The sequence below is a fragment of the Gorilla gorilla genome, chromosome 2 (assembly GCF_029281585.2).
Source record: "Gorilla gorilla gorilla isolate KB3781 chromosome 2, NHGRI_mGorGor1-v2.1_pri, whole genome shotgun sequence".
Classification (NCBI taxonomy): domain Eukaryota; kingdom Metazoa; phylum Chordata; class Mammalia; order Primates; family Hominidae; genus Gorilla; species Gorilla gorilla.
The window spans coordinates 21,260,924-21,277,637 of NC_086017.1; the positions used below are offsets into that span (position 1 = coordinate 21,260,924).

At 41.0% G+C, this 16,714-nt stretch overlaps 1 protein-coding gene across 13 annotated transcripts in view; it reads left to right on the forward strand.

The window, feature by feature from the left end:
- Nucleotides 1-16,714, forward strand: part of ATG7 (autophagy related 7) — a 280,139-nt gene that overhangs the window by 158,529 nt on the left and 104,896 nt on the right. For 2 of the 13 annotated variants that reach the window (XM_055381007.2, XM_063703641.1), the window contains one exon: nt 14,898-15,321. The exons of the other annotated variants lie outside the window; for them this stretch is intronic. In XM_055381007.2, the coding sequence (XP_055236982.2) occupies nt 14,898-14,903 (6 nt within the window). In that variant the 3' untranslated portion in view covers nt 14,904-15,321. Of the gene's footprint in view, nt 1-14,897; nt 15,322-16,714 lie in introns of those variants that run through there. 13 annotated transcript variants of the gene reach the window in all.

Sequence of the window (16,714 nt, forward strand, 5' to 3'; positions counted from 1 at the left end):
GCCTGTAATCCCAGCTACTCAGGAGGCTGAGGCAGGAGAATCACTTGAACCCAGGAGGTAGAGGCTGCAGTGAGCTGAGATTGTGCTGTTGCACTCCAGCCTGCAAGGGCGGGGGGAAAAAAAAACAACCACACACAACACACACACACCTTTTTAAAGTGTGCAGTTCAGTGGTTTTTAGTATATTCACAGAGTTGTGCAACCATTACCACTCTCTCAGTTTAGAAAATTTTCATCCCCCGCACCCAAAACAAACTCTGAACCTATTAAATGGTCACTCCCTGTTCCCTCCTCCTTCCAGCCCCTGGCAACCACTAGTCTTCTTTCTGTCTGTAAGGATTTTTCTATTCTGGACACATCACATAAATGATCCTTTGTGTCTGGCATCTTCTATTTAGCACAATGTTTTTAAGGTTTATTCATGTTGTAGCAAGGTACGTAATTGTTTTTCATTTAAAGAAAAAGTCTCAATGCTATTACAATTTTCCATATTCTTTGCACCTGTGGTCTGTCTCCCTAAATATAGCCCCTTTATGAAGGAGGAATGCAAAGCTGATCCAACTAGAGACTACAAATTCCTTTATATTCTATATTTATATAGAAAGGGGCACATAGTAATGAATTGGAAGCCATATCCAAGCTAGAATCATCTAGATTTAGTGAGATTGACTAGTGCAACCCAATTTTTTGCACTCATCCCCTGTCCATCAGGTACCTGAAAATGATTGCAATGATTTTAAACTAGGTTACTGGTATAATCATACTGCTGTTGAGATTAGCAGGCAAATTACCAAGTTAGTTTTTTATTGGAGGGGAAGAGGTCAGTGTGTGAGGGTGCATAGTGGAGACTGGGGACCAGGCTGACAAAGATGAATTGTTTTAGGTAGTGATGACTTTGAGGTAATGGGATAAGTGAGTGAAAATGACTGGTTGGCATTGGAGATGGGATGGAGATGGAGCTTGGAGAAAAAGAATAGCACTAGTAAGTGGATTTAGCTAGACAAAGGAGATTTACCCTATTCCATTTAGCACAGTGAGGAGAGGCTAGAGAGCTAGGGTGCAATAAAAAAAATTTTAATGAGAAATGTGTGTGGTAGATTAATTTTATCTCATAGATTAAAAATTTTAAATACCACATAAATGCCATTTGCCTTTGCTAATGTTACATTTTTATGAAGAAGGAGCCTTGCATAAGAATGATATAATGGACTTTGGGGTCTTGAGGGAGAAGCTTGGGAGGGGGGGTAAAGGATAAAAGACATATTGGGTGCTGTGTGTACACTGCTTGGGCAACAAGTGGACTAAAATCTCAGAAATCACCACTAAAGAACTTATCTACATAACCAAAAATCACCTGTACCCCAGAAACTATTGAAATAAAAAAAAAAGAAGGGGACTTGGACAGATAGCCATATTCTTTGCCAAATTATAGTTACATTCTGCTCATGGGGGATTAGGAGGTTCAATGGAAGAAAGGCCCCACTCAGCTTTCTCCCCTCTTAAAATGTTGCCTTGTAAATTAGGGAATTTTGCATAAAGCTCTGACCTTTACTTCCAAGGCCTTTACTGAGAATGGGTTTGGATACTTGGAGATTGATCCTGACTCCCTATCCCTCCTAGATCTTTATTTATCCTATTTGGAACCCAGGGAAATGGCCTTAAAGTTGATGAACCACAGGGTGTCCAAGTCATGGAGCTATTGAGGTTCTCACCAAGTATCTTTTAAATTGCTGCATTTGGGATGGGCGCAGTGGCTTACACCTGAAATCCCAGCACTTTGGGAGGCTAAGTTGGGAGGATTGCTTGGGTCTGGGAGACCTGGGCAAGATGGTGAGCCTCTGTCTCTATTTAAGAAAATTAGAAATTAGCCAGGCATGGTGACACACCAGCTACTTATAATGCTGAGGCAGGAGGATCACTTGAGCCCAGGAGTTTGCGGCAGACAGTGAGCTATGATTGTGCCACTGTACTCCAGCCTGGGTGACAGAGCAAGACCCTGTCTCTTATTTAAAAAAAAAAAAAAAAAAAAAAAAGCTGCGTTTGTTGAAGAAATGCTCAGTCTAAATCAAACATATGAACACCTTAGCCATGTTCCACAAAAATTTGCTGTGACTTACCTTCTTAGAGTTATTTCTCATCCTATGAGTAGAATAAGTATCAGTTCACATGTATTTATTTGTTCCAACTGTGGGTTCAACATCATACTATGAGAAATGCCAAAATATTTTCTAACTGAATGTAACTAGAGAAAAGACTAATTTATAAGAGAGTTAATAGAACAAGCTGTATTGGTATATCCCTGAGAAATTCAAATTCCTACGTCCCTTTACCCAATTTCCCTGAAATACTTCATTTCCTATTCATGAAAGTTTGCACGTTCCATGATTCCAGGATTAATTTTAGGCTGTTTTACCTCCTTGCCTTGACCATATTGTCAGTATTTGATGTTGTACCATGCACTTATGATTTCAGGGTTGCAATTACAGTGCACCATTAATATAATTTGCATTTTGTCAAGGTTGTGCTAAATAGAACTTCCTTTCTGCAGATTTGGGGATTAATGAATGATCATCTAAAAAGAAAGCAACAACCATAACATAGGCTATAAAATCATAAACAGACCAGCAGAAATGAATAGGGCTGAGCTGATTAATTGGTTATGAATTAAAATGTAGATTGTGATTCATTCACTATAGAACTCAGAATTCTAGAAAATGCCCATTTCTCTCATAGCCAAAAAGTCATATGAAAAACATTACGGTCATGTGATATGACTTCATTGGCACAGCAATTTACTATTCAGCAAAGTAAATAACACAATTAGCAAGTGTTTCTGCTGGGCCTTTTGCACTTACACTGAGATTTTGGCCTCTCCCCCACACAGCTGGTTTTGATTTGGTTCCTGTGGAATATTTTTTTTTGTTTTGTTTTGCATTTAACAACAGTCAGATATTTATGTACAGCTTCATCAAGAGCCTCTGATGACAAATATGCCTTTGGAGGCCAGTAGAAGCTGTGGGAAACCCCCGTGTCAGCACTCAGACCTGTTTCCAATGGAGAGAAATCGCTCTGGGGACTGAACTAGCCTGCTCATGAATCCAGTTCCCTTTTCCCAGAGCCTTCTGCTAGCTCACTTCCAACCCATGCTGGCCATCCTGGGACTGTGCCCTGCCTTGATTTTTCCTTATGAAGCAATCCCTCAAGACACAGCCTTGGCCCTCTCTCCTGAGTGAGGGAGGAAAGGCAGAAACAGGCAGAAAGCCATTTACTTCTTAGATTGGAAACTAGAGCCTGGTTTTTGAAATAAAGCTTGGCAGTATCTCACTTATAACTTACTTTATAAAATGTGTAAAATGTGTACCTTTTATTTGCTGTCAGAGTTATCTACATGAATTTGAGATGTTTGGATAAATCGTTATTAGGGAAAGTTGCAATTGGAAAATAGACAATGAAGTCTGGGCAGAGTTCCCCACCCTTCGGAAAAGAGTCTCGGATGGTATAATCCGCTTGGAGAAGTCTAAGGGAGAAAGAAGGGGGGAAATCATAAATGCTAAAAGCAAAGCAAAGACAGCTAATATTAGGAAATAGAACATGGGAATCCAGTCCTTCTTACATTGTACTCCTGGTTCCGCCAGTGTTCTCATGAGTGACCTTGGATGAATCCTTCAGTGTCCTGTGGATGCTTCCCCACTTAAAATGAGAGGATTGAATCATGTGAAATTCTTTTTTTAAGCCTCCTTTCTAGAAAAAAAAGAAATGCTTTTCAACTCTAATTTAGTGATTTTGATTCAAATATACCATGTATAACCAAAAAGGAAAAAGATGGATAATTTTTACATAAAAGTGTTTAAAAATATATCAAAGTACTTACTTTTTATACATTTTATAAATATTGTTTGGTATCTATTATATCTAGCTACCATTGCCAGAAACAACTTTTTGCAGATTTTGAGATTTACATCTACTTTGAGCCTTAATAGAACATTGCTTATACTTTGTATTGATGTGTGTCACTGTACGTATAAATCTAAAATGGTGTAATTCAGCCTAATAACTTACCTCCTTCACCAGACTCGGTGCCACTTTTAACTTCTTTATAAACTCAAACCCACCCTGGCTGTAACTGGGTATGTTCACGAAACATGCTACTCACTACCCCTCAGTACAGCTTCCGAAGATGAGTTCCAAAGCCCTCTTACTTTAATAGCAGCATCCTTAGAATGCTGAATGTGTAATAACAGGAGAGTTACTTTAATAATCAGCCATATTACATTAGAATACTCATAAAGTGTATGAGTAACCCGAATCCTGGCCTGGTCAGAAGGTCTGAGTTCATACCTCAGCTCCCACACATAGCCAAGACTGCCATGTTCCTCTGTGTGGGCTGTGTCAGGCAGGACCGTGTGCAGCAGTCATGTGAGACCTTGGGTTATTTACTTCATTGACCTTCGTTTCCATCATTTTGTAGGATGTGATTAATAATTCCTACTCCTCACAATTACCATATTAAGTAAGAAAGCACCTTACAAAAGAAAAATACTGGACTCCATGAAAATTTTAAATTTTGTGCTTCAGAGGACATAAGAATATGAAAAAGTGGGCCACAGTATAAGAGAGAACAGCATTTTGCAAATCATACCTGATAAGGGTGTGGTATCTAGAATATAGAGGGAACTCTAAGCTGGGTGTGGTGGCATGTGCCTACAGTCCCAGCTGCTTGGGAGGCTGGGATGAGTGTATCGTTTGAGCCCAGGAGCTGGAGACCAGCCTGGGCAGCACAGTGAGAACCCATCTCTAAAAACAACAACAAAACCCAGAATATATAGGGAACTCTTACAACTTAATAATATAAAGATATAGAACTCAATTAAAAATGGGCATTAGATTTAAAACAACATTTCTCCAAAGAAGATATACAGATAATCACATGATATCATAATCAAATAAGATGCCCAACATCAATAGCCATTGGGACAATGCAAATTGAAACTACTGTGAGATGGCATTCATACCCAGTAAGATGGCTATAATCAAAATGACAACATCCAGTGTTGATGAAGATGTAGGGAAATTAGAAGCCTCCTACCTACTAGTGGGAGTGTCAAATTCTGCAGCCACTTTGGAAAACTGTTTAGCAGTTCCTTGAAAAATTAAACATAGAATTACCACGTGACCCAGGAATTGTACCCCTAGATATATACCCAAGGCTACTCTGGACACCCTGCCTATAGGGTAGCCCTGTTCCACAAGGAGCGGTACCAAAAATTGTATATGTGTGTGTGTGTATAAATATAGCCCAGAGAAATGAAAATGTGCACACAAAAAATGTACACAGTGCTCCTAACACCATTATTTATTCATAATTGTCAAAAAGTGGAAACAATGCAGATGTTCATTAGCTGATGAATGGATGAATAAAATGTCAGCTATTAGACTGGAATAATGGAGTATTTAGCAATAATAAGGAAGTACTAATACATGTTATAGTATGGATGAACATTGAAAATGTTACACTAATTGAAGAAGCCAGTCACAAAAGGACACATATTGTAGGATCTCATTTATGTGAAATGTCCAGTTTTAAAATCCATATAGTCAGAAAGTAGATTAATGGTTGTCAGCAGGTGGGGATGGGGGATTAAGGGAAAATCAGTGGCTACTTAAAGTGTTTCCTTTCGAGGTGATGAAATGTTCTAATCTTAGATAGTGATGATGGTTGCACAACGGTGGTTATACTAAAACCATTGAATTCTATACTCCGAATGGATGAATCATATGGTGTGTGAATTATCAATACAGATGTTTAAAAAGCAAGCCAAAAAGTGCCCATAGTTGGGGCATTTTGTTTCTCCTTCCCTCTCTCCTTTCTCTGGTTCTCTCTGCATGCAGTGTTGATTTTCTGTCTGTGACAGGCTGTCGTAGGATGTTAGCTCATTGTTTTTAGTAATGCGTTTTCTGTAGATTATGACAAGGATCTCTTCCATTTTTATTGTGCCTCAGTTTTCAAAGCCTTAGTCTCTGTGCACCTCCTTTAGCCTTTTCTTATGCTATCGATAGCCTGTAAACACTGAGGGAAGAGATGGAGGGGCCAACCAACCAAATGCCTCCCCTCTGTGCTTGCTGTGGGGAGAGAAAGCCACAGTTGGCTCCATCCATAGAAGACATCGCAGATAAAGGGGTTAGGGGAAGATGAGAGCACGTTGCTATCTATTTGTGTAAGCTTAAGCAGGTGTTTAGAGGATCTAAATCCCAACCTGGATCTGAATTTTTAAAATTTCCCTGTTTACCACAGGATTTTTCCCCCAAGATTTTTTAGCTTGAAAATTCCCAAATATACCAGAAAGTTGAATGAAAAGTACAGTGGATACCCACATACTACTACCTGGATCCAACAATTAACATTTTGCCACATGTGGTTTATCTCTCTGTGTACGTGCATGCACTCCCCCGACATCTTATCACAGTTCGCATATATACTTGCTCGTTTTCTCTTTTAAACCATTTGAAAGCAAGTTTTATATACAGCGGCACCTCACCCCTAAATTTTAGCATGAATCTGCTAAGAATATAGACATTCTCTGATGTAAACAGAGTACCATCATCACAGAACAACAAAGAATAATTCCATAATACCACCTAAAATCCAGTACATGTCCGAAGTTTCCCAGAAATGTACAGGATTTTAAACTATTGTTTGCTTTTTCCTCAAGTTGGTAATGTTATACTTAGAGTTTTTTCCAATAATACTTAAGCACTGGTCATACATACCAAGTGATATCCACTTAAGCATATCTTTTTAATTCCCTTGACACCCTCAACGCTCCTCTCTAAATGGGGAGACACAATTACCCTATTAGGCAACATGCCCCTGAGGTCCTGCTGCTCCAGCAGGCCTCTTCTAGGAGAGCGTCTTCTCTGGGTGTCACCAGGGCATCCTGGTCCGATTGAAGCAGCCCTGAGAGCCAACCAGCCCTGAGCAGTGGTTCCCACCCATCCTCCATCCAGGGTCCCCAATGGTGGAGGCTTTTAAGGAGGTAAGAATGGGACTATGAAGGCTATTTTCAATATTTTGAAAAGTCAAACAGGAATAAAACATTTAGGACTTGAGAAGATTACATTGACCAACTAAACTATCAAGATTTTAGCCAGGCGTGGTGGCTTGTACCTGTAGTCCTAGCTACTTGGGAGGCTGAGGTGGGAGGATCGCTTGAACCCGGGAGGTGGAGGTTGCAGTAAGCCAAGATTGTAGCACTGTACTCCAGCCTGGGAGACAGAGGGAGACCTTGTCTTAACTAAAACAAAACAAAAATAAAGATTTTTTTTTTTCTTTTTAAACTAAACTCTGTTGTCTCAGAATGGAATGGCGTACTGTTATCTGACCTGGCCAGAAGCTCTGATTGGTAGTTATGAATACCTTTGAATTATTAAAAAATTAGGTAAATTAGTGCATTTGCTGGGTAGGAGGGGTTTTTCAAGATCTAATATGTGAGAGAGAAAGTGAAAACTAAAGGAATTCTTGGAGATCAGGAAGTGGAGAATCTCTGGCCTGTGGTGCTGCTGAGCCTAACTTCCTGACTTCACATCAGCAGTGGAGGCTTCCCTGGGAGGTGTTCTTGCAGTTTGCCCTGTGACCGCTATTCTAGGGGCTGTATTTTTACAGCTGACCCTTCTCACTTGCAAACATAACAGCTGCTATGTGTTGAATTTGGGGAGTTTCCATATTTTGAGACTGTAAAATTAAATTGATTTTTAGTTCTGAGCTCTTAGTCTTATTTTCTTTTTCTTTTTTTTCTTTTTTTTTTGAGACAGAGTCTCACCCTGTTGCACAGGCTGGAATGCAGTGGCGTGATCTTGGCTCACTGCAACCTCCGTCTCCCAGGTTCAAGCGATTCTCCTGCCTCAGCCTCCCGAGTAGCAGGGACTACAGGCGCCCACCACCACGCCCGGCTATTTTTTGTAGTTTTAGTAGGGATGGGGTTTCGCCATGTTGGCCAGGCTGGTCTCGAACTCCTTACCTCAAATGATCTGCCCGTCTCAGCCTCAGAAAGTGCTGGGATTATAGGTGTGAGCCACCGCACCGGGCCTGAGCTCTTAGTCTTGATCCATCTTGCTTCTCAGCTGTAGGGGAGCAGGGAGGGAAGGGAATGTGAAATATCCTAAGGTGTGTGTTTTTTAAAATTAAATATTGTTGATCTTTTATCATGGCTTCTATCAGTCAACAGATATTTATTGACCCTTTGCTGAGTTCATGGTGTGGGAGTCAAAGAGGTACAAGCCAGGCTTTTAGGAGGCAGACGCAGTATAGTTGGGGAGATAGGACAGGAAAGTCACTAGGACTGCAAGGCAGTGGGTGTGCACGTAGTGCAGTAAGTTCTGCAGGGTTTCAGGAACATCAGGAGCAAGAGAGAGCTCCAGGCAAGAGTTAGGTTTTGAGCTGGGTCTTGAAGGTTGGAGCTCCAAGTGCAGGAGAGAGAAGGCTTTCCAGAAGGGCCTGTGGCATGACCACATCCGAGTCTCTGATGAAGAGTACCAAGAGAGGTATAGCAACTAATGTTAATTGCGTTATCTGTGATTTTCAGGGCGCTTTTGTACCTACCCTTTTGATGCCCATAACAATCTTAGGAGGTGACTATTATCCCATTTTACGGATGAAGTTGTCAAAACTGTAGCTATGCTCAGGATTTATCTACATCTTGAGGTTTACAGTACACTTCATAAGGCTGGAATCAGAGAGGAAGAAGTGCATAGGGTGATGCAGAGGCATTCTGCTTTATAGAGCATATCTCTACTTTCATATTGAGCAGTTTCCAAAAGCGGTTTTGCTTTTTGTCTGTGTCCTTACAACTACTTCTCAGATAGCATAGTTTCTTTCACTGTACCATCCTGGGGCCTTACTGTACTTTCTTACTCTTAAACTGGCTTCTAATAAAATCCGTGGGAATGAGATTTTACTTGTAGATGAACTTGCGACTCCAATCCCAACTTACCATTGGGAAAAGAGCAGGTAAGAGATAAGTCCTTTCTTTCTGGCCTTTACTCTTAATTTCCCTTTACAATTTAGGGAAGAGTTGGTCCCCATTTGTTTTTTTTTTTTTTTTTTTTTGAGACGGACTTCCGCTCTTGTCGCCCAGGCTGGAGTGCAATGGTGCAATCTTGGCTCACTGCAACCTTTGCCTCCCGGGTTTAAGCTATTCTCCTGCCTCAGCCTCCCAAGCAGCTGGGATTACAGGCATCTGCCACCATGCCTGGCTAGTTTTTGTATTTTTAGTAGAGATGGGGTTTCGCCATGCTGGTTAGGCTGGTCTCAAACTCCTGACCTCAGGTGATCCACCTGCCTCGGCCTCCCAAAGTGCTGAGATATAGGCATGAGCCACTGTGCCTGGCCCCCATTTGCTTTTATTCAGCTATCTGGTGAAAAAAATTCAGTATTAAACTAGAAATATTTATATCTTATTGTTGCAGGACAAAGTTGTTGAGTTTCTAATAACAAATATGTAAACTGCTGTGGGATTTTTTTGTTTTGTTATAATTTGCTGCTAGCTTTCAAGCATTTGTGTTTATCCTACCTTAATCCTCTTTGAAAGAGGCCATACTTAATTTTACCCAATGCTTTATTAAAAGGAAAGAAAGTTGGATTTTTAAATTTTTTATTTATTAATTTTTTGAGATGGATTCTCACTCTGTTGCCCAGGCTGGAGTGCAGTGACATGATCTCGGCTTACTGAAACCTCTGCCTCCAGGTCTAAGAAATTCTCTACCTCAGCCTCCCGAATAGCTGGGATTACAAGTGCATGCCACCACACCCAGCTAATTTTTTTTGTATTTTTAGTAGAGACAAGGTTTCAGCATCTTGGCCAGGCTGGTCTTGCACTCGTGACCTCGTGATCCACCCACCTTGGCCTCCGAAAGTGCTGGGATTACAGGCGTGAGTCACCGCAACCAGCCTGCATTATGTTTTAAAGCACCAGTTTGGAACCAATCTTAGAGGTAACTGTTACAAGTTTCTGTACCCAAATATTGGTTTATCTGTACTCTGTTGCTTCCTTCCCCTTTCTCCGTTTTTTTTTTAATTTTTTTTTTTTTGAGACAGAGTCTTGCTCTGTTGCCCAGGCTGTAGTGCAATGGCGTGATCTCAGCTCACTGCAACCTCTGCCTCCCGGGTTCAAGCGATCCTCCTGCCTCAGCCTCCCAAGAAGCTGGGACTACAGGCGCCTGCCACCACACCTGGCTAATTTTCATAGTTTTAGTAGACACAGGTTTCACCATGTTGGCCAAGGTGGTCTTGAACTCTTGACCTCAGGTGATCCACCCACCTTGGCCTCCCAAAGTGCTGGGATTATAGGCGTGAGCCACTGCGCCTGGCCCAATTTTTGTATTTTTTATAAAGATGAGGTTTCACTATGTTGCCCAGGCTGGTCTTGAACTCCTGGCCTCAAGCCATTCACCTGCTTCAACCTCACAAAGTTCTGAGATTACAGGTGTGGGCCATCACACCCAGACTCTTCTCTTTCTTTCAACAGTAACCTGTGGAAATACAATGTTATCATCCAGTACCATGATCGCTAGGCTGAAGTAATAGTAAGCCAAGCTCTCTTCAGCCCTTAGCAGTGTGGGCCCAGAAACAGGGTGGTCTTATGGAAAGGAGCATAGGATGTTGGTCCTGAAGAGAAGGTGTTCACTCCTGGCCCCATCACTAGTTGTATCACTTCATCTTGCCTGGATTTCATCTGTAAAGTGGGATAATGCCTACTCCACAAAGTTGATGTGCTTTGAAATCTTTAATACAAACATTTGTTATTGGAAACTAAATACAAATGAACCAAATGGAAAACTAGATTTTTTTCATAAAAATGTTTCTGGATATATATCATAGGCCTTTGAACGTAAATATCTTGAACTTTAAACAATCATTAGCCATTAAAATTTTAATGTGTATTAAATGGATATTATTAGACTGTCAAAGTGATTAGCAATAGGTGGTTTCATTGTAGAATAACCTATTTTAAAGTATTTTAGGGCCAGGTGCGTGGGATTACATGCCTGTAATCTCAGCACTTTGGGAGTCTGAGGTGGGAGGATTGTGTGAGACTAGAAGTTGAAGACCAGCTTGGGCAACATAGTGAGACTCCATCTCTACAAAAAAAAAAAAAAAAAAAATTAGCCACGTTTGGTGGCACATGCCTGTAGTCCCAGCTACTTGGGAGGCTGAGATGGGAAGATTGCTGGAGCCCAGGAGTTCGAGGCTGCAGTGAGCTAAGATTGTGCCACTTCACTCCAGCCTGGGCCACAGAGCAAGACCTTGGCTGTACAACAAACAAAACAAAAGGAAAAACAACTATTTGATTTTAGTTACGGTGTAAGAATATGTATTATTGTTCCCAAAAAATCTGTGTAAAAACTTCATAGTGTGAAACAGTGGCAACTGCTTGATTAAAACATCATTTAGAAAAGACACTCTTCCCTGTTTTGAAATTGACTCCTCAAAAGGACAGCTGAACATGGCCTCTTCTCCAGGTGTCGCTATGCACTCCCTCTGTGCCACCATACAACACTTCTGTGTCGGGCGTGCTCCCACCTCCAGACTGCTCAGCTGATCTTTTGTTCAGCAATGCCTGTCTACTTCCCCATGAGATCCACCTGGCACTCCTACTAGTCTTAAGCCATTATCTCCCTTGAAAAATGAGTTCTGGCTCACTCCTTACTACTAAGGCTGAGGGGCAAAGGAGATTATATAAATGAAAGCACCATGCACGTTTCAGATGGTTTCCTTTTCTTCGTTGTTGTTTTTTGAGACAGGGTCTCACCTTGTCACCCAGGCTGGAGTGCAGTGGCACAATCTTGGCTCACTGCAGCCTCAACCTTCCAAGCTCAAGTGATCCTCCCAACCTCATCCTCTGGAGTAGCTGGGGCCACAGGCATGTGTCACTATGTCTGGCTAATTTTTTGTATTTTAGTAGAGACAGGGTTTTGCCATGTTGCCCAGGCTGGTCTTGAACTCCTGGGCTCAAACGATCCACCTGCCTCAGCCTCCCAAAGTGTTGGGATTACAGGCCTGAGTGGGATTACAGGTCTGAGTCACTGCACCTGGCCGAGGAGGTTTGTATTATTACTTGTGAATAGAGGAATAACTTGAGCTTTAGAAAAGTTAAAGTGACAAAGATCAAGAAAATTTCCCCCCTGCTTTTTTCTCTTATATTTTAATATTTCCAAATGAGCTATAACATACGCAGAAAAAAGCTTAAAACATTTTATATAGAGAACAAGTATGATTTAAACACCAAGGTCAAAAAATACTCTATTGCCCTTCACCCATCTCATATTTTACTTTCTGACCACAGGCCTAGAAGTAACTAGTAACTAGAAACAGTAAACTTTTCCTGTACAACTTCAGTCTGGTATATGGGTCTTAAACAATATAATTCTATTTGCTTGACTTTGAATTTTTCAAACAGAATTATGCTATGATATGTAGATTCTTTCATGCCTTGTTTTGCTCAATATTGTAAAGGTTACCCATTTGGTGTGCAGCTAAAGTTCATTTTCGTTGCTATATAGTGTTTCATAATTGGGTATATTGAAATTTCTCCTCTACTGTAGCATTTCTAGTCTCAGATTATAATGAAGTGTGCTGTTTGGAGCATTCTGGTATATATCTCCTGGGGTTCATGTGTAGCATTTCTCTGGGTGTTTCTCAACCTTCTTTTCATTATCACTCCTTCTAGGGGGATAATTTAATGCCAACAGTTTAGAATTTAATTAATACTAAAGAATAGGGTTTGTCAGATAGGACTGAGCTTTGGAGAGCCACTAAACACTGTCATATCTAAGATTTCTTTTGCCTGCCAAAGACCAATTTTTGCTCCTTTGCGGGTGATATCACCCTGTTTGTGAAGGCATACTATAAGTTATTTACCTCATACTAGAATTGTTGGGTCGTAGAAAATATGCCTCTTCTGGACCATGGACTTAAATGTAAAACTCAAAACTATTAAAACCCTGGAAGACATCCAGACATCCTGGCCCTTACTTCTGGACATAGGAACAGGCAAAAATTTCATCATGATGCCAAAAGCAATTGCAACAAAAGCAAAAATTGACAAATGGGATCTAATTAAACTAAAGAGCTTCTGCACAGCAAAAGGAACTATCAGTAAATAGATAATCTACAGAATGGGAGAAAATTTTCTCAAACTATGCATCTGACAAAGGTCTAATATCCAGCATCTACAAGGAATTTAGACAAATTTACAAGGAAAAAACCCCATTAAAAAGTGGGCAAAGGACATAAACACACACTTCTAAAAGAAGACATACATGTGGCCAAAAAGCATATGTTAAAAAGCTCATCATCACTAGTCATTAGAGAAATACAAATCAAAACCGCAGTGAAATACATCTCACACCAGTCAGAACGGCTATTATGAAAAAGTCAAACAATAGATGCTGGCGAGGTTGTGGTGAAAAAGGAACGCTTATACACTATTGGTGGAAGTGTAAATTAGTTAAATCGTTGTAGAAAGCAGTGTGGAGATTCTTCAAAGACCTATAAACAGAAATACCATTTGACCCAGCAATCCCATTACTGGGTATATACCCAAAGGAATATAAATCATTCTGCCATAAAGACACGTGCACACAGATGTTCACTGCAGCACTATTCACAATAGCAAAGACATAGAATCAACTTAAATGCCCATCAGTGGTAGACTGGATAAAGAAAATGTAGTACATATACACCATGGAATACTATGCAGCCATAAAAAAGAAGGAGATCATGGATGGAGCTGGAGGCCTTTATCCTTACAAACTCATCGAGGAACAGAAAACCTAATACCATATGTTATCACTTATAAGTGGGAGCTGAATCATGAGAACACGTGGACACACGGGAACAACACACACTAGGGTGTGGTGGAGGATGGAGGGTAGGAGGAGGAAGAGGATCAGGAAAAATAACTCATGGGCACTAGGCCTAATACCTGGGCGATGAAATAATCTGTACGACAAGTCCCCATGTCATGGGTTTACCTATATAATAAGCCTGCACATATACCCCTGAACTTACAAATTTCAAAAAAAGAAAATATGCGTCTTCAATTTTATTAAATCATGACTGTTTTCCAAAGCAGTTCACTGACTTACATGAATACCAGTAGTATATGGTAGTTTCTGTGGTCCCATATCCTTGCCAGAATCTTGGTACTGTCACATTTTTAAATTTTTGCCAATCTGTATAACAGTATCATATTAGGCTTTTACTTTGCATTTTCCTGATCACCGATAATGTTAAACATCTTATGTGTATTACTTATTTGGATTCTTCTTTTCTGATAGTTTCTCTACTTCAACTCCAAAAATTTTCATATGTTACGCTTGTGTAGCCCCTGTGAAAAGAAAGCACAGTAGGATGACCTGGTTATTCACTTGAAAAGTATGATGGAGCCCAGCGACCTTTGTTCTAATCCCAGATGTTTGACTTGGTCAGAGTCCCACACCTCTGGCCCTCAGCATCCTCATTTGCTAAATAAAAGTATTGGTTGGGTTAGAGCAGCAGTTCTGAACCTTGGCTGCCCATCAGAATTATCTAGGATGCTTTAAAAAAAATGTTTAGACCACACCTGCACCAGAAAGCCTGATTAAATTGGATTAAAGGTTACTATATCTGTTTCAACATTCTATGATAACAACAGAATAAGTCTTTAACACCTAGATTTCATGGTTTCAATCATCTTCCTTGTCTGCACCCTGAATTAAGTATGCCAGCGACTCTTTATTTGTAAGACTATAATCTACTTTTGTAAATGAGTTATAAAAAGGAGGAGACTCCTTAATTTAGTCCGTAGGGGAAACTTGGCGTCATCATTCAAAATACTTTTTTGTATCTGGTTTACTTTTAGCACTAAGAAGATTTTCTTACATTGATACCTACTGTGACAAAACACACATCCAATGACAGTGTTAAAATGTCACAAATGAGCCTTTAAAAGAATGAGGCACATGATACATTATGGTACTTGAGCAGACTGCAAGCGTGACCAGACTGAATTCATGAATTCCTGACTTTTGACTTCTTCCTGTAAGATGCTACCCCACTGCCAGGGACTCAACCTCTAAATCCAGTCAAGGGGCTGCTTGGGCCTGGAACCAAGGCACAGTCAAGGTGAACCAGCTATGCTCCAGGGGGAGGTGGTTGAAATCACTGGTCTCCTGGACTGGGCCATGAGTGATGGTTATTGGGGCTGGGGAGGTATGAGAGACATCGTGTTGTCCATCTACCTCTGTGTATCTTCAAAGGTCTCTGTAATAAAAAGTTTTCTGAAATTTACTGCCTGACATCAAGTCAGTGGTGTTTTTTAGTGTCCGTCTGTCACATGTAGCCATATCACACATGATCAGTATCTGACACTTGGGTGGCACCTTGTCTTTTTCAGAGGGCATTTACTTGCATTTACTCAGTTGATCATCATAGCAGTCATTTTCAGTGAAAAACCTTTTGCAGCCATCCATACCCTGGTTACAAGTGATAGAAACCAAAAGCTTGAACTCTTTTTAGTGTAAAAGAGTAATTTATTGGCTGGACACAGTGGCTTACGCCTGTAATCCCAGCACTTTGGGAGGCTGAGGCGGGTGGATCATGAGGTCAGGAATTTGAGACCAGCCTGGCCAACATGGTGAAACCCCATCTCTACTAAAAATATAGAAAAAATTAGCCTGGTGTGGTGGCAGGCACCTGTAATCCCAACTACTCAGGAGGCTGCAACAGGAGAATCACTTGAACCTGGGAGGTGGAGGTTGCAGTGAGCCGAGATCACACCATTGCACTCCAGCCCGGGCAACAGTGCAAGACTCCGTCTCAGGAAAAAAAAAAAAAAAAAAAAAAGTAATTTATTGCTTAATGAAACCAGGTCATGAAATCTGGGCTTCAAGGACTCTAGATGGGGGCATTTAGTGTCAAGACCATCTTAGTGTTCATCAGCTCTGTTCTTTGTTGGCTTTATTCTCTCTCACTACCAACAAGTTCTTTTCTTCCCCATATAGCAAGAAACATGGACTCGGGCAGTTTCAAAATCTCATTCTTCCATTAAGAAATCTTTCCTAGTGGCTCCAAAAAGAAAATCCCAGATAAGGACTGTGATTGGCCAGGCCTGGGTCACGTGCCATCTCTGGACAGCTGGCAGTAGAAAGGGAAGGGCTGCCATGATTGGCCAGCCTGGGCCAGGGGCAGGTCATACTGATTGGTAGCCTCCCTCAGAACTACATGGTTGGAGTGATGGGGGATGGTCCTCCTCAATAAACTGATGCAGATGGCTGGGTGTTGGGCATATATGATAGAAGTCCATTGTAAGTTCAGTCTCCTCTTAGTTCTATTCCTGTGTCTGTTCCTGTCCCTTCCAAACAATGCTGCTTTTCTATGAGCCATTCATTATTAAGGAGTTGAGTGAAAGTCATGAAATTCCAGTCCCCAGATTTGTCCCCAAGCTTGACTCACTCTGCTTTCTGGATTTACCCCCATCTTCTCACCTAACCACAGATACCAGAAAAGAAGTCTTTATTCACTGAGGCTTTGAAAAAACTAGATGCACAGTCTTCCTTACCTCCAAACAAAGAACTTTATCTGAGATTGGAGCACAGTGCCTCCTCCTTTCTCCTTGCTACACAGAAGCCTCATTCTAGGCTTTTCCTCCTTCCAGGCTCCTCCATGCTCTCTGGAGGC